Source organism: Anguilla rostrata, chromosome 4, assembly GCF_018555375.3.
Source record: "Anguilla rostrata isolate EN2019 chromosome 4, ASM1855537v3, whole genome shotgun sequence".
Lineage (NCBI taxonomy): Eukaryota > Metazoa > Chordata > Actinopteri > Anguilliformes > Anguillidae > Anguilla > Anguilla rostrata.
Genome location: NC_057936.1, coordinates 57,307,498 through 57,333,085, shown reverse-complemented (window position 1 = coordinate 57,333,085; position 25,588 = coordinate 57,307,498). Strand labels below are relative to the sequence as shown.

General features: G+C 36.5%; 1 protein-coding gene across 19 annotated transcripts in view; it reads right to left on the bottom strand.

Moving 5' to 3' along the window:
• The window catches only part of adgrl2a (adhesion G protein-coupled receptor L2a), a 114,490-nt gene extending 89,816 nt beyond the window's left edge, over positions 1-24,674 (bottom strand). For 3 of the 19 annotated variants that reach the window (XM_064333394.1, XM_064333395.1, XM_064333408.1), the window contains exons 1-2: positions 23,897-24,670; positions 1,702-1,878 (exon numbers count right to left, since the gene is read on the bottom strand). In XM_064333394.1, the coding sequence (XP_064189464.1) occupies positions 1,702-1,777 (76 nt within the window). In that variant the 5' untranslated portion in view covers positions 1,778-1,878; positions 23,897-24,670. Of the gene's footprint in view, positions 1-1,701; positions 1,879-23,896 lie in introns of all 19 variants that reach the window. The other 16 variants (XM_064333401.1, XM_064333396.1, XM_064333397.1 and 13 more) reach the window with 9 other exon arrangements.
• Positions 24,675-25,588: the final 914 nt, after the last annotated feature.

Sequence of the window (25,588 nt, the reverse complement as noted above, 5' to 3'; positions counted from 1 at the left end):
GAATTGCATCTTACTAAGCAACCACAGTCTGAATTGTAAAATCGAGACTAATTACACATATGTAGAAAAAAAATTACTCTGACCACAAGATAGTAGAGGATAGATGAGATGTGAAGTTTCCCTGGAAGTAGGAGGGAAAAGGCCTGAAGCCATCAATCTCAAGCCAAGCTTCACGAAAATCGAAAAGTTCTCGCCATTTATAGCTTGCCAGTAACCCATTTAATTCAATTACAAAAATTCATTAAAAAGATATTACAGACAGGATGCAGTTTAATGAGCCATATTTATGTGGGGCTTTTGCTTAAACTGAATGGTTGCTGGGTTGATCCCTGTAGTTAAAACCGAATGGTAAAGCAAATATATGGTCCAATAAATACATGATCTTATATCTGGATTTTTTAAACATAATTGCAGATGAACTGATATGAAACATAATGCCAATATGTATTAACTGTTAAAAACAGACAATGCTCAGGGTAACATTTATAAAGCCATTTTTCCCAATGCCTGAAATCAATTTGACTATGTAGGCTAATATAAAATAATAGTAAAAAATGAACAGAGCAATATGTTCAGCATTCTACAAAACAACAAATGGGATGAATCTTTTGGTTTCTGCCAAAATGACAAGAAAGCATGCACTTCAGAAATAAAATCTTTTGCATTTGCAAAGCAAAGAATTCTGGATATTACAATAAGATGCATTTTTTATGAGCAGCACATCACATGGATTGGAAAACTGCCAACAACTACCCATGGAGCATTGTTTTTATTCACATCTTTAATTAAGGGTTTTCCAAGACTGAACCATTCCATTAAGTAAAACCAAAACAGTGCAAAATAAGTCAATAAAAAATGTTTCAAGCGATATTATGTTTGTACTTTCAAAGTAATTCACCAGAAAATGTGCTGCTGTTTCATTAAAAAATAAAATAAAATAAAATAAAAGGTTTGGCATACTACTAGGAGATTTAATTTAAAAGGTTTATGCAATGAGAAAATAAAAGCGCAAATTCAGAAATACTGTCATAATGCTTAAATACATATACTCATCAACAAGGATTTTTTGTGAAATATTTTAATTGTACCAGCTACTCTGTGCCATATTTAGACATAATCAAGGCAAAAAAAAACGTTTCAGCCCAATATGGTCTGGGTGCATTAATGTTCCTTTTTTATCCAATCCTATCTGTAGCCCACAATAAAAAACTACCTAAATATGTATCCACATCAAATGCCACCAGGGGCAAAGAAAGCGCAGAAGCGTAAAATCTCTAACGAATCACAATTTACCAACTAATGAAACCACTCAAGATTAACCCACTCCTCAGAGGCCAGTGTCTTCAAAGCTACACTCTCTTGCTAGAAATGTATGTGATCATTGGAGCTGTTTTGGCAAAGTTAAATCCCTGAGAGAGTCAAACCCTGAAGGGTTACCTTTGTTTATCTCTTCCTACATGTTTTTGGTGGGTGGATATATATGTGCATGTGTGTGTGTGTGTGTGTGTGTGTGTGTGTATATATATATATATATATATATACATACATACATGAACCATGAGCCAAGATCATAACATCATAACGCATTTTATATGGGAAAATCCAGTAGAAAAAAATGCAATATTCATATTCCTAATGCATTCCTCAGTCAACTCAATTTTCCAACAGTGATGCAGTACATTTTAAATAATGTCAACTTACCATCTGAACACTGTAAATGAGCCATAGTGAACATCAGCCAGCAGAAGGTTTGTAGTTTCCACACTGAGCTTGCCATTGTGCTTTGCTTGGTTGGCCTCACTTGCTTGGTGATGTTGGCTGTAGTTAAAAAACTCCAGACTTGCAGATCTCAATGATCTTCATCATTGATCTTCTTACCTGAAAGCAAAATGAAGGGAGCCAATCATGTGCAATGTGCTAAAAATACACGGTATACTTTCTTTAATCCGTTCCTCATTTTTTAATTCATGAGTTCTGCATCTATGTGCTTCTTCCCTTATGTTTTTGCCACTGTTGTCACTTATTTTCATCCAGTATTGAGTTAAAAACAAGATGTCCTGGCAAACAAACAGAAAAATGCCACAAATCCGAAAAAAAGCAAAAAGGTTAATAACGCAGAAGAGGGAAGACAGCTCAATGGCAGCAAATGCTGCCCGTTTCATGAAGCAGAGCAGTTTGGTTCACTCCTCCTACTTCCAAAAGGCTGACCTCCAACGCTGCATAACTGAGCTGCCACTGTTTACAAAAGCATCTTAAAATAAACACGCAGCAGCTAAATAAGCTGTTTTGAGTGATCACACACCCGTGTCACCTGTACCACCCACAATCCCACACCTCCACCCACACGCTCCATTCATACCTGCCTCACTTGTTGTGCCGTTTCTATTTTTTTTTCCCCACTTCTAATTGCTGCAGGGTCGATAAGACGAAACACAAATGACTGGTAGACTACTGCTGAAATCTGATACCTACCAGAAAGCTCAGGTATGTATGTTCTCAATCTTTACCGCCTTGCTTTGTCTCAATGTTTACACTGACTGGCTCCCCCCCCCCGCCCCAAAACCCCTCCCCCCGCCACCTCTTTCCTCCCGTGAACCATTATCACGTCCACACAGGAAAACACAGTCACTCTGGCAACCAGTCACACAGGACACCATTAAAGACATTTTGTGTTTTTCTATGTCTTGTCCTTAACTCAGGGGGAGAAAAACAACTCGGACTGATTTGTCTGTGTTAAAGGTTTCTGTCAGAGATGCAAATGTAAAAATGTTCTGCTGTAAATATGGTGTTCAGGCTTTAAATGAAATGCAGAAAAAAGATTATGGGTTTCTAATGAAGCTAAATAATATCCCCAACCAAAAGTTTCAGCCTTTTTTCTTTTTTTTTGTACATTGTTAACATGTGTACATCCATTTCTAATTCTTCCCCAACAGCACAAAACAAAGAAAACTATTTCAAAGTAATTATTCATCAGAAAACTGGAATCTTCCACATTAGCAGAAAAAGCCACAGTTGAGCTTTTCATGATTAACTAACTTTTCATGATTAACTAACTAACATAATTGCATTATGCCTTCTTATTCCAGGAAGCATTTAAAACAGGTCAAAAGGAATACAGTCTAAACAAGCCTGGGAGTTGACCCAGAGAAAAAATAAAAATAAAAAAAACATAAAAACTTTCAGTTGCTGAAATTGCATGCTTCATGAATTCTCTGATGTATTACTGTTAAGGGACAAGTGAATAGTGAATCCATTCTCCAAATAAGGCATTCCCAAAGATGAATCAGAATTTAGGACCGGATTTACAGTGTGTCACTATAGCTTCCAAAGTGAATAGGGCTGTGATCTATAGTTCAGCATCGTGTTGTTGCCCTTAATATACTATTGCAATGGCAAGCAACCAGCATTGCGAAAAATTGAAAATATATATATATATTCCAAACATCACCATGCTGTATCCAAATGAAACCAATGGCAACCATAAGTAAAAAGGAAAGTTCTGTAAGCTCACAATCGCAATCACTATGAGGGCAGCATGTATGTGTATGTACATGTAATATGTGTTCATCAATGTATTTGAACCAGTTATATATTACATGGAAGCATATTGTAAGAGAAAAATCAAGAACACAATAAATTTACAAAATTGATAAATCTAATAAATGAAAGTAAAATTGTAAAATAAAAATGTACATATGTGAAAGGAAAATAAACCATATAAAGAATCCATGGCTTTGGATTTTTGTTTAACCCTTTAAAAAGCATACAAGGTTTCATTTCAATCAACATTGAAGTAATAATTTAGTACCCATTCACACCCCCAAATCTCCACTTCACATACTCTGAAGAAAAAAAGGCAAAATGTCAACAGCAGTAAAAGCCACTGAGACAGCTGGCTCCCCCATGTTGAAAATAAATAAATAAATCCCCACTACATAGAGATGGGTGTTCTGTAAATCAGTGATAACAGTTATAAACTTTAATATCTTTGAATCATGCTGAGAGGGTTTAGCATGCTGATCATTCCAGACACCAAAGGCAAAGACTAAGACTGTCTGCCTGACTGCCGTCTTCCTCATTAAACATGTTGGGTCTCCCTTCTCAGTTGGAGACTTTTTTTCTCCTAAGCCTATACATGAACAACTGATGATCATCTGTAAACTGTTTTCTTTAATGGATTTTGACAGGATTGGATCAGACTTAAAATGACGGTTAAGCTGATTAGGAGAATTCAAAAATATGACAAATGCATTGTAATTGTAATTTTTATAATTAATTATATTTTATTGTAATTAATTACAATATGTACATATTACATAACCTTTGTCTTGTTGCAGGCACCCCGTGTGATTTTATATATTTCAGGAGAAACACGGTTGGTACTTATGGTCTGTAAATGTTATGCACAGATTGCAAAATGTCAACAGGCACTCCATTGTTTCACTAAATATGAAGCCACTGCAGACAGATGTTCAGACAAGTGCTCTGATAGATAGAAAGCCACGGGGGCTTGGACCCAAAGGGTTAAAACATATGTGCACATGATACATCTGCTGCTTTCTGCACCAGAGAAAAGAAACAGGTTTATCACCAAATCAGCGGAAAAGCAACAAAAATTGCAGTGCGGAATTGTTCTTACGATCAAAAGCACAAAAGACAAGAATTTTAAGGGAAGGGGGCTATTAAAATATCCCCTGAAAAGAGTTCACAATTAGGATGCAGCAGAATGAAATCAGAGGCAGATGTGAAAGCATGCTGGATTCTTTCGACAAAGCTTGTGGTTGTTCCTCTCAAGCCGGTGAGGGGGCCACCAGAGAATAGAAGAAGAGCCGGCCATTCTATTAAGGAAAGGGTGAATGAATAGGAAAGAGACAAGAGAAAGGAACTAAAAGGGGGGAAGGGTACAGAGGTAACTATAAAAGATTGACAGCCTGCAAGTCTTGCTTGACCTCTGAATTAGCCCCCAAGCTTTCAACGGACTTAAAGAAAGAGCCGGGATGTTAATTTTCAAAGCAAGGGAAGAAAGGGGGGTGGGGGGGGAGGGGGTGTTACGATTTTTCTAAAAAAAAATTTTTTTAAAAACTATCCCAAAATGTCACAGATTAAATCTAAGCAAATCTGAAATGACATACAAAGGGAATTCAAAATAACAAGTTTCAGATATTTGTGCTCTAGAGGAATGCTCTTGATATACCATCAATTTAACGATTGATGGTATATCCACATAACATAACACAGGGAGGCAGTTGCACAAACTCCACACCTCTCCATTTCTCTGTTTTCATGTCACACCTTATATGATCCTCATGCTTTGGCACAGTGGGACAGCCACACAGACAACCCCCAACAAGGTTTTCAGATGATATGCATCCCTCAGAAATGTAGCATTGTTTTCTAGGCTTTTTCTGGGAATGCATAACTTGCAGAAGCAAAGGGAAACCATTTATTTGCGAGAGGAAGAAGCTGTTTCGCATATGCACATTTGCTTCAAAGGGAAATTTTATTGGTCTTTCATCCTTGGTGGTATAAGTGAACAACCACCACCACTCGTTTGGAAGAGGAAGCTGGGCAATTTGCTTGATGCAAAAGGTGGTTTGCATTTCAATTGTAGCCACAATAACCTCCTCATTGTCTGCGAAAAGGATTGAAGGTCCATGTTGTCATGATAAATCAAGCAGGAAAGGGAGCCCTGCGATTGTGTTGTACAAGAAGAGGCAAACACACCTATTCAGATGTCACTCAATGTCTTTCCAGTATCAAGTGAAGTGGAAAAAAAAATTCTACTTCTGCCTGTTGCCCATTATATTACAATACTTGCAAGTTTTATAAATAAATAACATTTATGTTTATTTCACATCTGTGTCTGCATTCCATTGCCTCTTGATTGTGCGTGCTGCTGAATTATAATTTGTAAAGTGCTTTCAGCACACTGTAGGAAAAACACTATATAAAGGTATTATTATTATTATTATTATTATTATTATTATTATTATTATTATTGACTTGGATTTGACAAACACAGTTCAACAATCCTCACAAAATTGTGTTTGTAACCTATTACATGAATTTATTTGCAAGTCAATGTTAAGAACAAATGATGATTGAGAAAAGGAAATATCTTATTGTGAAGGTATTGCAGTGGCTCTTTAATACATTTCATTCTGGAGTTTACAAGGGCATGCAACATCAACTTAAATTTCTTAGTCTTTGTAGCAATCAATATTCCCTGCTGTGCACTATTGAGCCTGGTTTTGCACTACATACAGAGCATTAATGACATATAAGGAAGATTTGTCACAGATTCCGACTTCAATCAAATCCAGCTTCAGTCGTGGTTTGTTTCCACAAATCATTCAGTGGTGAAAATCACACCTTGGGGCTACCAGTGAATTCAAAGTCTACGCTCAATGCAACTTTGAACCGCGGACGTGCTTTCAGACGGAGCTGCCGATCAAATGTTAGCAGATGTTGACACGGAGAGAGAGAGAGAGAGAGAGAGAGAGAGAGATGCACAAGAGAGGGAAACTGGCTCCTGGCTTACAGGGAGCAGACCACTGAAAGAGACTGACCTTCTCCGGCCAGGTGAAGGGAAGCAACGCGAGAGCGCGGAGCTCGGCTCGAGCAAAGAGCAAGGAGCAAGGCTAACTAAACCGGCTGACCAAGTGAGTCAGACGCTGTCCTCGGCACGGCACACAACCACGGACACAGAAAGGTCAAATGTAGAAAAAAACATGGCCTGGCACCCAAATACACACAGATACTGTGTTACACAACGGGAGGGACAAACGTTGAAGTACATTCGACATTATCTAAATAATTGACGTGCCACAAATTGAGCATTAGAGGACAATTATATGTGACAATCTAGGGAATGGTTAGGTAACCGGGATTAAAAATTCAAGGTTGTAGGTTCGATTCCCAGGTGGGGTGAAATCGTTGTACCCTTAAGCAAGGTACCTAACATGAATTTTGTCAGTAAATATCCATTATATCCATATTTTGCAAATGGACTGTGAGTATAAAAGAACAAAGGAAATCTGCTTTAGACACGTGTGTCCGCTAAATGGCTAAAATGCAATGCAACTTCTAGCGTCACGCATACTGTATTCAGTTCTCAATACTGTATAAAAAAGTACATTCTTTTACAGCTCTAGAATGGCCCCAATACGATTGTATATAATCTGTAATAGTATGCACTAGTTTAATTTGTGCTAAGTGCACACAATATTGGAATTATTAGAACTAAGATAGTAAATACTATGTAAATAATGGCATCTTAAGCAATTTGATACTTCATTACAATATGTGTATATTTCAGATGAAACCAATTTGATAGAATAATGTAAAAATAAATAAATAAATGAATGAAAACCTCAAACATTCATGTATTTGCTTATGTATTTATTTAATATCATTGTATTATAATATTACATACATTTCAGGTCTGTTTTTGTTGTACTCTGAACTTATTTATTTACTTATTTTTGTAATGAGACAACCAGAAAACGTTCTTATATTTGGTGGATAAAAACTGTAACAAAATGAAATATTTGGCATAATTTTGGCCCATTCAGACAAAAATGGCAATCAAATTTAATTGTGTTGTCATGACAAGGAGTGAGACACTCTTAGACATGATGTCCTGGTTTGCTTAAAAACAGTCTATTGCCTACAATTATGGAATTTATTGTGGTTTCTATTTGGTCCAAAGGCATACTACTGTACTTTGTGTATCACCTGTACTCTGTGACAGATCCATGACCCATACTGTGCATAATTGAGCTCCCAAGTTGCTTTGTCTGTAAGAGATGCTTACCACAGATGTAGGCTGGGCCTTGCAACCTGGGCCTTATAGCCTAGGGTGTCATTAGCTGGCTAGGGAGTTCACAGTGATGGTAAACAACTGGTTTCTTCCCATGCACAGTAAGGTGCATTTAAGTTGACCACGGTTCCTCACGTTACTGCTGTATCAGTTGGTAATGACATACCAGGCAGACACAGGCTTCAAGTTGTCAGTGACAGATACACCTTCCCTCCAATTGGTGTTGGCTGTCCTTTAATACTGTGTTGCCTGTAATGTGCAAAATAGTCACTAGCTCCTGAGCAAGGGTAGTGGAAAACCGCAAATGTCAGCTGTAGTGCTCCTTGCACAAGTTGCAGTGCCACAATGGTAACTGGAAAGGCACATTTGACAACTGCAAACTAGGATACATAAGAGATATGTTTTATAAAAGATGCTACACAATACACTTTTTCAATAGGATTATTTCATATATTGCAAGCTGGACAGCCGGTTTTAGTGGTGGGATTCTCGTGAAGTGTTCCTTTAAAGGGTTCTTGAGAATGAGTCAGCCTTTTACCCAAGTCTAAGAGAGCAATATCGAGCCATAGTCAGACAATTTGTAAGCTGAAGCATGTTTCACTCATTGCTCTAAATGTGCTCCCCATACATCATTTTTACTATCCATTCAATTAATCGATTCTTGTATTCCCCATTGATTCAGACATATGGCAACTAAATGAAACAATTATGGCCTCATAGCTGTCATAGCTGTAGGCCATCATTAAAAGGAAGGTGAAAGTTAAATTTAAGAATTTTTGGAGGCATTCTGATAATGAAGATTCTAGAAAAAAACTGATGAAGTGTGTGTGTGTGTGTGTGTGTGTGTGTCTGAAATTGACGCGTACACTCTCGTACACACAATTTCCGCAAAGTAAACAAGAAAGTGGTAGATCTTGGTAAAGAAAATTAAAATATCATAATGAGAATAATAAACACATTTTACAACCAATCTGTGAAATATGAATAAAAGCTGTGAGTTGGATGAACTAATTACAGTTTTGATGTATGGAATAAATTATTTCTGCTTTGTGAAAAGGTTTAAATAAAGGTCATATAAGATTTTTTTTTTTTTTTAATCACTGCAAGTGCAATGTTTGAAGCTATCTGAAATATATATGCTTTATATTGTTGCTCAATATATATATATATATATATATATATATATATATATATATATATTTGTTTTACTACGCTGATAGGAATACTTTTTGAATTTCATGTATTTTATGAGAAATTCAATGCACGAATGTCTACCTTCATATTCACGCTACCCATCCAGGAAAAAAATAAAATAAATAACATTTAAAATGTAAAATGCAATGGTATACCTGTTTCTCAATATGGATTAGAAGAGGAATAATTGGTAAAGGTAACACAGTTTTAATACAGGGTTTATACATTGTTAGCAATAATCCTGATGTTTTAGTGAGAGTGAAGTGGGTTATCGCAAATGAAATTTGAAATGCCATTTCCATTTACTGATAACACAAAACGATTCCTTTCAGGCCTCGAATGATAAGGATAATTCTGCCACGGCCGTAAATGGTGTTTTTGCCAAATGCTTCTCAGCTTAGGAATTAATAGGCTGACATTAATACAAGCAGATGTATGAGAAGGTCAGAAATATGGAAGGGCCACCATTACATAGGCATCTCACATCGTCAGTTCCTGCCAATCAACCGCTTTAACTTTTGACATGAGTCCATGGCACTGTTTAAATTTCTCCTTGAAATCTGACTGAAAGTACACAAATACACTTCTGCTTCTTGCTTTTAAATCAACTGCCCTGGTACTTCTATTTATTACATCCATCATAACAATCTTATTGGACAATATTGAAACATTAGACTTACTACTCAAATGTTTTCAACCTGCTGTAGTAGCCAGGAATAGCATGCATTCCCTTTTAAAATAATTAGTTCCCTAATTAAATTCCTCAGAATACGTACAAATTAATTTACCTAATCAAGTTTTGCAGAATAAAAAAAAGGCTGATCCAGAAATTCACATCTTAACTTGACATGTCCTTTATGATATATATATAATGAAAAAATGCTCATTAATTGATCTCACTTCTTACAATAACTCGGAACAATATTGCATCTTAGTCACTTCCACGTAGGCACATCCTTTTTCGTAAATCATATAGAATTGTTAATTGGCCAACTGTATTTTATCATTAGCCGGCTTGGAAGAGAAAAAAAAAAAAAAAAAAAGAAAAAAAACATAAACCAATATGCACTGAATTAACAAAATTTAGAATGCATTTTCTCGGTGTGAATTTTATGCGAAAAGGGATGAACAATATATGAAACATGCTGCATTATGAATTGCGCCACGCTGAGCCTAAATTAGTCACAACACATCAGGAATTCGCAAACGAAGCAGTGCAGTTGCGTCTGACAAGCTTGCCGAGGCTCATCTTCTCAATTTCGGCCGAGTGCATGAATGTTGCTTTTCATTCGCGCGATGCACACAAAGCGAGGCTGAAACCGAGAGAGAGAGAGAGAGAGAGAGAGAGTGCACGGGCGTAAAAGACCCACACATCAATGGGCCGCTGTCGTCACAGTCCTCAAGTTCATCTGCACCCAAGGGTCTGGGCTTCATTTCCCAGCGACGCCCCTGCTCCTCTCCACAGATATCTCAGTCTTTTCGAGTATCCTACAGATTGCCCCAGAAAAAAACCAAAGGGGTTTTGAAAACAGGGTACTGCTTTTATCACCCACATTGGATTGCTGTCTTACTACCATGCCATGGCGTTTGGTATCACTATGGTTGTATACATACCTGATATTAAAATAAATCATAGTTTTTTTTTTTTTTTTTTTTGTTTCCCCCCCCCCCCACAAAATCATCTGATGTATTACAACTTTCACCAAATTGCTCCAGTGGGTGGCGATGTGCTATATCATTATAACATGAATAAAGAAAAAAAAAAAAGACTACCAGTAAAAATTCAGCTCGTTCCCTCTGTTACCCACCAGGCTATCAATAATTCACTATGATCGCGAGACGTTATTCAAAAGAATGATTCATTTTAATTTTAATGATAGCGGGTGGCAACGCAAAACACGAAAAAGGTACCACAGGAGACAACTTGTAAGAACAGCTTTTGCTGAAGATAGGCCAAATAACAAATAAAAAGATTATTTCACCCACATTTTTGTGGCAAGATATCGAGAAAAGCCATATTTACTCTAGCATATGGTACATTTTACAACATCTTCAGAACCTACAGTGATGTAATAGCTACACAATGTCTCAGTTATTGCTGTACATACACTGAATGGTTCAATAATTAATTTACCTTAACCTGAAACCAGACTACAAAAGAAAGACCCAACACATGTATGTTGAGTGAACAATCAGGTGGGTTGGATGACATTTAGTGTTGATATAATGTGGCCAGGATTTTGACTTTATTTTTGATTAATGGCCTTTCCTTTTGACTGGTGTGAGCTAAGTAAGGAAATGAGGAAATGTGAACATGTGTGGCAAGTGTACCATCTTTTTTTCTGAAACAGCTGTCACTACTAAATTTGTTCTGACAAACCAAATGACAACGCTGTCTGCCAAACATGATGAAGCTACTCTGCTGTTTTTTCAAAGCCAAAATACTTGAGAGGCCAATGCACTCTCCAAAATGCTTACACAATACAAATTCAAATGTAATTATCTTTTAAAATGATCCTTTTTTGTCTATGAAAGGTGAAGTCAAATAAAAACAATCTAATTAGAACATACTCACATATATTGTGATATCAAGGTGCAGCTACTATGTAAATGCTGCAGTGCAAACTAGAGCATGTGTGCTACAAAACTGTTGGATTTAAAGCTTTTTAAAATTAGTTCAGCAGTGAAATAACAAATTCATACATCCAGCCAAACGTACAGTGTGACTCTAGCAATAAGCTTGCATGGGAAGCAACGGCAAGAGGCTAATTTTGTTTCCTCCTTTAGCCTGCACAAATGCTATTTTGGCTTCCCAGTCTTGTGTGATGTGCCGACTCCAGATAAATACAAAGGAAAGCAACGGAAATGTGAAATCAGTGGTCGATGCAGGGATGCGGGGAAGTTCTTCTTAGCATAGTTCAATTAGATCCTGTTTCAATGTGTCTAATGCTCCTCTCCCAGAGGTACAGAATCTCAGGACACAAGAGAGCTTCGCGCTGCACACTGGCCTGGATCGTTACATGTTCATTAACATGTGTTAAGCATGAGTGTTATCAAAATCATTGTGATGCAAAAGTCCTTGGATTGGCTCATTGAGCACGCCCGTGTGCATTAAAGAATGCCACTGGAGCCCAATTGGGTTTCTACTGTCTTTCCCCCCACAGATAGAGTTAAAAAGCAATCGCCACAGAATAAAACAGGGCAATACAATGTTGAGATACTTTCCACACATAGTCTACAGTTAAATTTAAAACAGACTTGTTTCCAGGCATGAAATGCACACTTTATGAAAAAAAAGCATTCTCTACAAGTATAATGCAGGTTTAATTTAAGAATACATGCCACTGAATTTGAAGGAAGAGAAAGATATACTTATATATATATATATATATATATATATATATATATATATATATATATATATATATATATACTAAAATAATTTTATTGTAGCTTCTCTTATATATGACGGATAAATTAACACAACAAAACATGAGACAGTATCTGCTACTGGATAAAAAAAGAAGAAAAGAAAAACAAAAAAAAAAAAACATTATCCATAAATGATGGTGTTATCATGGCCTAATTTTTTATAAAATGGTGAGATAGAGAGTTTGAAGTTTATAACTCATTCTGCAATAATGGAAGGCCGGAAAATAAGCTCCACTTCCTCAGAATTATCCCTTTCAGTTCATGGCAAGGTCTGAAAATATCAAGATGCAGAAATGATTACAACTTAAATTAAAGTGGATTACTGGATATGAAATATTCTACCATGATGGCAAGACAACAGACAAATAAGTAATGACTAATTTTGTCCATTGTGGAAGTATTACAACAAATGCTAAGATAAATGAAACATATATATTGAATAATCCTGACAATGTTTGGCGGCACACAATATTATATAAAAAACATCAGAATATAATTTTTGGCTGGATATGAATCTCAAAAAAGGATTACAAAAAAAAACAGAAATTAATAATAATAATTGTATAATTATATATATGTATATATATATATATATATATATATATATATATATAATCATGTGTAATGTAACTTTTTATTTAATTTTTAAATTAATTTTACTTCAATATTCTGGCAAATCCTAGGCGATTGCTCAAGGCTGCATTCTTCAAAAAAAATTCAGTTAGGGACATACCTCTCAATCAGTACTGAGAGGAAGCATGAAATAAATATTTCTATTTATCTACTTTTAGGTGATTCACTAAAGTGTAATTGGTGCAACTAAGACACTGAAAGTTATATAAATAATAGTAATATAAAACTCTAAATGAATATGGAGCAATACTGATAACACAGCTCCATGCTGTGAGAGAAGGTAATACCTTGACAATAGCTCTTGTTGATGGAGGAAATCTCCTTGTAAGACAACAGACTCTCTGCAAGACATCTACTTAACTGTTTCTTGACACGAGAAAGCATTCTGAGTCAGAGAATGCACTGAGCCTAGAAGATTATCTTATTACAGGACTAATGTGACTTTAGCAAAGGTAATTTCTCAAATAGAGTATCGCCAATCCAGGATTCTCAAGATGGAAAAGAAAACCAATTCAAATTCAAACCTACTAGCATCTCTCTCTCTCTCTCTCTCTCTCTCTCTCTCTATCTCTCTCTCTGTTTATTTGCGTGTATGAAAATACATACAGTATATGGCATACTATACTATAATTTGCATTATTTGCACATGTATAAGTATTAGATTTCCTAAGATTTTTACAGACATAAAATATGAGATATAGCCGTATAGCACTGACAGTTATAATTTTTTATAAATAAATTAAAATTTGAATCGCACACTTTCTCCATACTCCACTGCATATAAAAGCAAAATGGCACTTTTTATTACAATTTAACCACAGGCAAAATAATAAATCATTCACTCAAGCATGTTTGATAGTTAACCATGCGCAGAAACAGGAAGCGCAACATGACTTTTCTAATTAAATCCATTGCAATTTTAAAATCTGAATTTTATTCACCATGTGATAAGTAATAATATAGCTTTTGTTCACATCTTTGCATCTTGCTTTTATCATGTTATAAATATGTCCAACGATGGCTGCTTTTAACATAACATATTTGGCATGTGTGATTCACCATAATTGTGAATTACAAGTGAGATGTGTACTTTACATTAGATCATTAATTTCATCACCAACTGGGAATATTGCTTTGGTAAATATAAAATACACTTCCAATGTAAAAGTAAAGGAGTAGGCTGTTCTGTGACTGAACTGCATGGTTTTGAGCTCACATCACAGGCGCCCCCTACAGGTGAGAAGTGAGGAATGGTAAGGTCTGAAGAAACATCCTATAGCTCTCCATATGGATACGAGATAAAATAATTATGACAGACACCTACTCTTTTTTTTGTTAAGATATTAATGAGCATGGTTTTTAAACCTGCCTTACCTCCCTTAAAGGCCAGCAGGTCAGATGATGCTATGACACGCCAATTAACACTTTTGTTGCAGGCTGAGGCAACATGCTGAAATCTTATACCGACCAAAGAGAACAGTGCGCGTGGCACAACGTGATTTTCTAAGTGTGCTTAGAATTAATCACAACAAGTAAAAATACCTCCCTCACTGGCTGCATATTACAGTTCAGAATATCAAATGAAAACAGATTTCACTGCACACGTTTAAGCAGCTCAGGCAAAAGAGCAGAGACGATAACCATACAAGGCCATACACGGATCATTAAAAGTGGAAGAAGTGCTGTAGGCCGTGCTCAGTTATTGACATTTTCTTGGATATTTTTCATTGGTGACAAGGCTAATGCACAGGAAAAGAAGGTGTCCGATTTTGCACAGAATCCAGGTTTTATGTCTCTATTTCTTAAAGGATACTCGCAGTTGCTGGTGGTTTTGCCTGACTATTATCACCAGTAATTGAACTAGGGTTACAAGGTGGACAACAGCAAGATCTTTTAAGCTAAGCTTGGAAGAAAAAAAAAAAAACCTGTTCAAATCCACCTAGATGTTATCAGGCACAACAAAGAAACTATTAAATTCTTTGAACATTTTTTTCCCCACAGTGGCTACTTGGCTGCCCCCAGGCTCGCTGCACTTATTTCGGATGGTAATGGGTGTTAGAGTAGTACCCCGTCAGCTAGGTCCACGTTCAGTAGTAATCAGCTCGAGGTGCTGAATGATGGAAATGCCCTGAGCAGCCAGCACTGCTCTGTAAGGACAAAGATCCTAAACCTATTGTCCTTTTCTTCTGCACTTTTTTTCATTTCCACAGGAAATACAATAGCTTGGCTCACTGTCTATGCCAAGCAAGAACGGAGAAGCATTCCATTCAATGCAACGGCCTCCATTTTATGCAGAATGTTTTCATACATTTTTGTTGACTTCTGTGACTACACTGTTTCTTTCAAGGATAAAACTGTTTTTACATTTATCACTTTCTTCATGACTGTATTCAAAGTGAAACATTTTCACCTATTTAAACCATAATGTTTTTATTGTTGTTTTGTTTGTTTTGTTTTGTTTTTTCCAACACAGGGTGGTATCATAATTTTTACAAAACAGAATGACAGCAAACTATATTTCTCTTTAAGTGATTTGCATGGCTTACATCTTTTGCACATTCCATATTATCCATTTTAACAAAACAATTATTTTGGAATTGGATCCAAGTCCACATTCCTGTAGTTCAATGTCCATATTTACTTTCCAGTGCTCAACATAACTGTACAAGAATTATCTCTCAAATTCTAAGATAAAGACAATAATTTTGACATTGCAGATTGGAGGTGGGAGTTGTACTAAATCCATTATTCATTCATCTTAACACATTACCTCATGCTTTAACAACTCCCATGGCTTAGAAAAACAAGGCTTTGAAATATAAATGTATTATTATCATGATTATTTTTATTTTATTTTCATTAGTGGTAGTGGTAGGTGTAACAGTAATAGTTTTGCACACGCGCGCGCGCGCACACACACACACACAGTACAAAGCCTTACTAACAGAAATTACAATACAAATATAGCACACAAAAATGTATCTACTGTATACTTGCATTATACTAAATTGTTTTTTGGCCTGCGCGAGTTCAATTTTTATCATAATATATATATATATATATATATATATATATATATATATACTGTATATATCAATTAATCTCATTATTAATAATAAATGCTACCTGATTGCAGAAACACCAAAGCAGGTCTGTGTCAATGCCACATGATCTGACAAAGCTGGGGTGAAATGTTGAGAAACAGGCAACAGAGGGGGGCCAGGAATAGCATTTTATGAACGAAGTGACCCGTCTGCCAAGTCACAAGCAGCTGTGCAAGCAACGGCGTGAAGCGGAGCGACCGTCACAACTATCCCCCAAGACCCCTCACATTAAACTGACAACCTGAGACCCCGTCCTCACCCCCCCCCCCCCTTCTTTAACATCTCAGTCTCAATCCCAAGGTGTGAGTGTTCAAGATAATAATGCACCCCTAACAGATTGTGAAAACCAATGACAAGACCAAAGGGGTCCTGTTTTACCTGGTCCTCGGTCCCCCTTGTCAGTCTGTGATTAATGCTACACTCTGCAGAGGGAGACATTATATCAAGGCTCAAATGGAGCTAAATTTCACCCCAAGGGCGGAAATCAGATTTAAACATCTCTATTTGGGCTGACGTTTGTCCTCCGTGTTTGGTGCACTTTCCCCAGAAATTCCTTCAAGTTGACTGCGTGACCCAAGAGTAGCCCATTGCTTCTGGCTTGTCAGGATCGGGAGAGCGATATTATTACGCTGGGCTCCACAGAAAACCTCTTGCAGAGACACCAGCAGGTGCAACGGTGCCAGTTGCTGTGTTGTTACTGGCCCTCACAGTAGTCAAGATGAAAATCACAGATGTATCCATTCAGCGCAATGGTTTATAGGCTCCTTTCAACAAAGCATCTTTGTCCAGAGAAGCTTTCCCTCCGGCCATCTCTGTATGAATATTTGTAGTATGGCGCAGCTCATAGAAAAGCCAGGCTTATCTCAAATGGTCAGCCACGTTTAAATTATTCAACTATGACCTTGGTGTTACAAAGCAAAAAGTCTATAAACGTGTAAGAAAAATGTTAGTTGAGCATAACAAAGAAATTAAACAAATAAGCACAAGCAACTGCCAATTCAATAAGAAATCATACAAACAAATATGGCTTATTTACTTTTACACAATTAAACTCTTTGTTCAGAAATGTTATAATTCCACAAATCAAGACAAATCTGCAGGGTCTAGAGGAATGTTTGAATTTAACTAAAATGCTGATTGCATTTGTTTATCATACCGCTTTTGTTGATAATTACATGTAATTTCATATGCAAAGGTAGCTGTGTGCCTCAAAAGAAATCAATGTCATGTTGGGCTATATTTCACCTGCAGGTGGGGGCCATTGTTTGGACATCTAATCATGCCATACATAGCCCTGAGCATTATAGTGCATTCAAAATTACTTACTGCATGAAAATAAAGTTATTATTTGCCCTAGGCTAAAATGATCTCATGTTTTGTTTTTGACCAACTGACCAACTATTCAAAGTGCAGTTTGATAGGAAAGTAGGTGAGAATACTTCTGAGAAAGATTTCATGTTCTTTAATGCGAATGATTTCTTCCCCTTCCTTCTCAACAAACAATCATAAATAGATATCTACAGAGAAAAACCCTAAATGTACATTCAGGGAAGCAAGCTAACATATAGGGACCACACAGAAGCTTTTGGAGTAGTTGCTAATAATAAAAAAAGAATTCAGTGCAGCACATTACTAGGAGAGGGCATTCCTGACTGACATATTATACCCATCACCTGTCTGTGGACTTTAAACCATATTATGGACAAAGTGTTGTAGTCCTATGCACATTTTGGTCTTTTTACTGACTCAGGGATGGTACAGTCAGAGGGGTATATACACCACATTTACATCATTTGTGCATGACAACAAATAATAAAAGCCGTTAACATCAAAATCAATTAAAATAAGATTGTCATGCAAACAAATCCTCTAGTTAAAAATTGAAGTGTAGGATATTTTTACTATTGTTGATATTTTTATAGAAGCAAGCACAATGCTGCAATCATATAATACAGTCATAAATAATTCCTTAATTTATTCCATACAATCCAACACAGACTGATCTGATTAACTATAGCAAAACAAAAAAAAGATATTATTAATCAAAATTATTTTATTATTATTGTTATTATTATTATTATTATTATTAGTGTATATACTAGCTCTGAGGAAAAAATGTAAATTGTTATAAGAAACACCAAGCTCTTCATACATCATGGCAAAATGTCTGGCCTCTCGTTCAAACAGATCTTTTAATCATTGATGCACCGCACTCTCTCATAATCCAGTGGAGATGTGATCGTTACCTGGCAGATTCTCACTCTCAAGCTAGGCCTCTTTTTGCACAGCCAAAGCCTTTTGCTCAGTAACTGCTATTTATTTTAAGCATTGCCACAGTTTCTCACTTCTTTGACAATTAAATGGAACAATTCCCTTACAATGAAGACACCAAGTGATGATAAGGTTGTGACTCATTTGCCAGCAGATGTGTGTAAGCACATAACTGAGTGTATGTACGTGCGTGTTTGCAAATACGTGCGTGCCTGTTTTTGCCCGGTTTATGTTATTCCCTGTATGCTTATTCATTTAATGTATTGAATACTACAGTATTTCTGCACCATAGTCTAGAAAATGTTGCATTTCTATATATTATCAGATTGAGAATGATTTCTGATGTACTTATATTTTAATATTTATTTTAAATAAATACAAATAGTACTAAAAGTATACCCTCATACTATAAAAATAACAGCACTGTGGCAATTTTGTCAATGAGAATTACAGAGCTAGCTACATTAACCAATTCATTAATCCATTATTATAAATGTATTGAAATAAATAGTTGTATAATAATAATAATAATAATAATAATAATAATTGCTATTATCATTATTATTATTATTATTTTCCACACCTCTCAGGTAGTTTCTGTGATGGTAATGACAGCACTCTGGTGTGAATGTACTGGTATTGAATGAATTAAGGTAGACCTGAACATTTCACAGGTGAGTGCTAATCTTAAAATATATGTAGATTGTGATGTTGGACAATCCATCACATGGGATTAGTGTCTTCAGTGATATGTGCCCAAAAATCAAACTGCCATCATCAAACATCACACACATTCCCAGGTGCTTTCAATTTTTCTACCACACATTAAAATAAATCTAGTTTCATGCTAATTACATGGCCACTTTTAGTAAAAGTGATTCATTTCCACTGGTAGCTATATTATGCAAATTGGTAGATTTATACTACATACAAGCTTAAAGAAAAAACTAAATACTACAAACAAGCACAATAAGTAACTGCATCTGACCAAAGAGAGGGAAGGAACCAAAAAAACAACTCTGCAGTAAAATTTCCCTTTGTCTTCCAGAAAAGCATAGAAATGACCCTTTTTAAATTCCTAATCTGGTGTTTAATGTCCCAATGGGAAATTAACATACACAAAGTTTGATCTGCCATTGGAAGAGACATGGATTCCCATAATATTACAGAAGTCTTTAGCAAGTAGAAAACAAATGGTTCTCTGAAAAAATGCAAGCTCTCAGTATTTTACCGATTAACATATGCAAAGCTTAAAATGCCATGGAATGGTATTCTAGTTGACCAAAGACTTGCACAGCATATGTATTATTTCAAATGCATTGTGCTGTTTTAACAAGCTTGCTTATTCCCTTTGATGGTGGGCAGTTATCTAAATAGCATGTCACCAAAAAATATGGAATAAGGGAAGAAACCAATGAAAATGAGCCAATTTGAATGCACAAGTCTAGTAATGACTCCTGTAGTTGGGAAAATAATTTATTGATTTGATTTCACTGTCAGACCTTTCTGTAGCTATACCTATTTTTAGCGCGACAAGCGATAAATCAGATGAAGCTAGGTGGCCTGTTCCTAATGCTAACTTTTTTCTTTAAGTTGTTTCTTTACAACTTGATCTCATGTTATCATGGGAAATATTGTACTCTTCCAATAATACACATTCTATCTTCATTGTGAAAACATGTAATATGTTGTATGAAAATGCTCTAAACCTGCAGTATATTCCCTAAGAACATAGTAGCTAATATACTTTCCCACCAATGCTGTGTAATGCACAGTTAATCAAAGCTCTGGTGTGATAATGGTGATTACAACGGTACATGTGCCTATGCCACAACAAACACATTCTGTGCCTAACTGATGGAAACATTTTCAAGGAATTTAGTTGCAGGTGCAGACTTCATAATCTGACACATAACCAATTATCTGAAAATCCTGTACACGCTGGAAAAACCTCTTTACTCTTTACTCTCCAAAAGCAAACTGATAGATGGCAGCCATTATTCATTTATTTATTTATTTATTATGCGATTTTATGTTTGTGGTAATGTGTGGAAACATGTTTTATATATTAGGGGATTTCACACTACATGTAATTATCTTATGTATGTGCATGAGTCAGTCCATCTGGACACATTACTCATTTTGCAAACAAAATTAATACATTCTGTAATTAAACAAAAAAAAAAAAAAAAAATTGTCTTGCATGTTGTATGACTGACAAAGTCTTATAACTGTCTGCCATCATTAAGGGAGCCAAACTAATCATATATCTCAGTGTTTTCTCCAAAAATCTATGCTGTGCTACGCTGAGCTATTGATCTGTGAGTGGAAATGAATAGAGAAGCAAAGCAATCCCTTGTACTGACAGATAAACAACAGCTGCAGTTCACAGAAAATAAATATGCTATCTCTTGCCACTAAATGGCTAAAGAGTTACAAAAAGTAATCAGTTTGAGTCTAATAGCAGTTAATAACCACTGAGAAGACCAGGGTCTACTCTCAAACATACTGTAAACTCTAAAAAAAAACAATTTCTTAATTTTCCATAAAGTAGAACTCTAGGCCCACTGCGAATGAGAATATCCAACTGTCACACATGAAAATCATAGGCCTAATTCTATATTGTTGACCTGATTTTCACATATGAGGCACAGAAAACGACACCAACCAATCGTGCAGTAGAAAAATGTATGACTATCAGTGCAACTGAGCTTAAGTAGGTTTCTATGAGCACAGACCGTACACACTAAATGCTTTTTTTTTTTAACCAACAATCAGGTTTCGTGTGCAAACATCTTGATCTGTGGCTCCTTTCAAGCAATTGCAGAGAATACGTTGTCCAAGTTCCAGGTTTAGCAACATAAAAGAATACCCAGTCTCTCTTTTTTTAAAAAAAGGTGCCACATAGAATATCCACTCTAAATTGAATATAGAAAATACAGTAAACTGGCTAAGCTGCTCAAGTTTCTACATAAAGGTTTCCTTCAGCAGACATATTAACAGCACCATGACAGCAAAGATTCATTTTATACATCAATGGATTACAAATGTGCACACTTGCATGCGCGCACACATGCACACACACGCATACACATACAAAGAGAGAGAGGGGGGGGGTAAAGACATTTCTTGAAGTAATATTACTCCACACTGAAGCACCTGAATAATTTTGCATCTAAAAGTCATTCTCTTGGCAAGCGAAGGACAGCATGTTGTGCGTGTTTTCACACAGAAAGACAAAAAAGTGTGGAGACAGGCTCCAAGTCCACCTCCCCATTTTACTTCTTCACATTCCCCCCTGCCCTTTTGGCCTGAGCCAAAACAAATGGGGGACAGGGCTGAAGTTCCCTCCATTGAGCAGGAGCAGTGACTACTTTGATATGCTAATCAATGCCTTCAAACAGTAAGAATTTGCACTTGCATTAATTCAAACAATTTGTGCAGAATGATGTGAAATGGCATCTCTTTTAAGAGAAGCAGAACAAAAGGAGTGTATCACAGTGTGGCCAAGGAAATCAAACAACAGCACATTTGTTCTGCTGAATTCCTCCTTTCAGTTAGACCCGGCCACATTAAAACAAAAATACTTCTGTTGTTTGCCGAAGATTTTAAATAAAACTACAACGATGTTGATGTGATTGCTATCATGTTTCAAAATTGATGTGGGACTCACATATGAACAAACTTAACATTAGAAGTTTTTATATTTTATAACTTAATAAAGTGGGAAATTAAAGCTGTTGCTCTTTGCACATGCATAATTTCAATAAGACAAAAATAACTTATTGTCATATTGCTGTAGTGTTATTTTGTCTATTCTTATGAGGTGTATGTATGGTTTCTACGCATATAAATTCAGCTATGCGTGTATTGGGACTATATCTATTGAAAAAAAATAATCAATTACAAAATTGAACTTAAATCGAATTTCAAATATCTTGACCTAGTTAAATTTCCCCTTTAAAGGTCATTGGATTATTAACAATCAATAGTCCCACAGAAAAGCAAATGCTAACGATCCGGCTTCTTTTCGAATAAATCCAATCAGGATTTTTTAATGGCTGTTCGCAGTGAGCAGCGCATTTTTACAAAAAAAAGTCCCAGGTATTGCGGTGTCTCCCCGCGCTGGCAAGTGGAGAAAGACTGACTGGAGCTAAATTTATCCTTTCGAATGATCGATCAATTGAGCCACCGTCAAGCCCCTCTGCATCACAAACCTGCTTCTGAGCAGCCGTTAGGAAGCTAAGCTTGCCGAGCCAATGGCACAGTCGCGTTCAGCTTCTGAGCATTCTCCTCAGCCGTTAGCACATGGTTGACATGCAAGGCTGGGATATGTGTAAATAATGCATATGTAGTAAAAGGATCTAATTTTACTGCCGCCATGTGCTGTGGTGTATCAAATGAGATTCAAACCTACAGTGACCATGTTTTTTTTTTGTTTATTTTTCCTTCTTCTAGAAGATATAAAGAATATATTGGAAAATATTGAGCATTCAAGATAATCTTCCAGTTAAAAAAACTATAATCATGGATTTTTTAAAAACTCATTCCTTTCAGCTATGTTTATTCAATCAACCATGTCTCACATTTCCTGAAACCTGTTTTACATAGAATTTTAGTCTAGGCCCTGCCTCTGCATTGTACAAAATAGAAAAAGGTTCATTGCTCAAATGCATTCACACATTCACACGCAGAAACACTGTGAAAAACATTCATGCCTTTCAAACCCGTTTTTCCTACCAGTACATCAGTACATTCTAATATTGGACAATAAACAATTATTCCCTCAGTCCCTTCTTACTTCAAAAGCCTAATTTCTAATTAATTGTTGATTTACTTGCTTTGCCTCATATGAAAGTAACACACACAAATGTGCGCGCGCACACACATACACGCACACAAACACACACACATGCACGCACACACACTCTCTCTCTCTCTCTAATAGTTTCCATTCATTCCAGTTCTGAAAGAAACTGCAACCTACTAAATCAATCCACATCTGGTAGCATTTGATTAACCATTTTTCAATTAAACATGGCATACCTTCAATCACTTTAATTACTCCAAACAGACTGGTTCTGTTCTTTAAAAGTGTAATTCATGATTAAGTCTGTTTGTTAATGTTTTTTATGTGTGCTTTTTTTATTTTGAAGTCTCAGAAAGTATTGAGTTGAGCTTGGGCAACAGGAATATATATAACTTTTAAATATGATTACGGCTTTATCTGCACACAGTTTCTGTAGACAGGAAACAAAAAGTATAAATGAGAGCCATTTCCTTTACTACTGTGTATCCAAAGTTACAATACTTTGTTTCCAACTTGCGCAAAGAAAAAAAAAAAAAAAGTAAAAAGCTTGGATAAGGTAGCGAAGCAATGCTAAGGCAGAGACAAAACACACTGTGGGCAAAAAGGGAATGCTCGGGTTTGGATTCTTACCTTTTTTGAGAAAACGGACAAGTGGAATATTTTGACGGCAATGGCAAAATCAGTCAGACAATGGAAGTAAGTAGAAGGCAGGCAGGCTTGTAATGAGAACTCCTCTGCAGCTCAATGCACAGCAGGCAGCATAAAGAGAAGCTCTGCAGCTCTGATGCATGCTCCACTTATCTGGGACAGATAGTGCTTTATCAGACAGCAGGTCTTTCTTTCAGTCCGCACATTCCCGTAGACCGGACAAACTGCTCCATGGCGAGCCGCTACTCAGTCTAAAGTCATCAACAGTCCTGCTTAAGGATTTGATTTCGTCCCCTCTCTTCCACAGGAGTCAAAACATGTAGGAAAAGCACGGCACACGGCAACGTGAGAGGAGAGAGAAGCAAAATCAGGCAAAAGAGGAGAGCTGTTTTCAGCTCCAGTCTGAAATGGCAGGAAAAAAGGGGGGAAAAGGAAACCTCTTCACCGCTGATGTCAATCCACTTTGGGTCCCCCTGAATGACAATGTGGCCTCAGCAGAGTGTCTGCTAAGTTTCAAGCTGCTTGCTTTTGGTGAAGGTCCCGCTCACAGCGCTCTCAGAATGGCTCAAAACGGAGGAACAGGCTCCCAGTACACAGAACCAGTGCAGTGAGTCGTGTGCAGGCTGCCTTCTGCATGAGCTGGCTTTGAATGGGCTACTGTCAAAACCTGACATGGATTCCTCCTTCTCTCTCTCTCACACACACACACACTATGAGCTTTCCCTTGCCCAGCTCCAAAGCAACTAATCATATAAACATATTATCATGTACAGCAAGAATAAAGCTCAGATTTTTAGCCTTGCTGTTGGAAAAAGAAGATTACAGACAACTGAGGAAAAAAATGTGAAGTAGATTATCTATAAATATATGCCACTGTTGACCATTTTCCACTCCATTTGAACTACTGCATGCCCTGCTTTTGAGTTTGAGCGGCTCAATCCCTCTCACAGTAGGCAGTCCAGCCTACTCAACCAATGACTGGGGATCTATTCTTACAGTAACACTAGAGAGTATTGAAGAAGAGGGAAAAAGTGTAGACACCTAATTCTCCAGCTGGCCTCAATAAATTCAGAAAAGCTATTGCGCCAATGGTAAAAGAGAAGAGGGGCTATACCACAAAGAAGCTGGATCCTAGACTATCACTGACTAGTAAATTTGTGTGCATTTCTTTGAGCTACAAATCGTATTAATTTTGCGGTTTAACAAAAACAAAACCAAAAAAAAAAAAGGCAGTAAATACCACAGGCAGAAAATTTTTACATTTCAGTAAAATTTATGTTAACGAAAATGAAAACCAGGTACGGACAGAGATTCACAGTGAATTTGGATAGCAATTTGGTCTTTTCCTGTTGCTTAACTGTGACTACCCACACACCCCCTCTTCACCAGCAGCAGCAATCAGATGCAATAGCTACACTGACACTCGTACACCGTCGATATGAGACAATTTCCTAAAAAGGAAAAAAAAAAAAAACAACAACCATATTTTCAACAAAGGCATTTTTTTTCCCATCAAGACGAAGATTAACACCTTCATGAAAACCTATAGTTTTTTATGCTGATGAGCACTGCCGGGTCAGGAGGTTTCTGTACACCTGGATTTAATAAGAAAAAGTAGTTCACAACTGAGGGGAAATGCGAATTTGAGACAAATTCACCAGGTGAAGGTGAGCG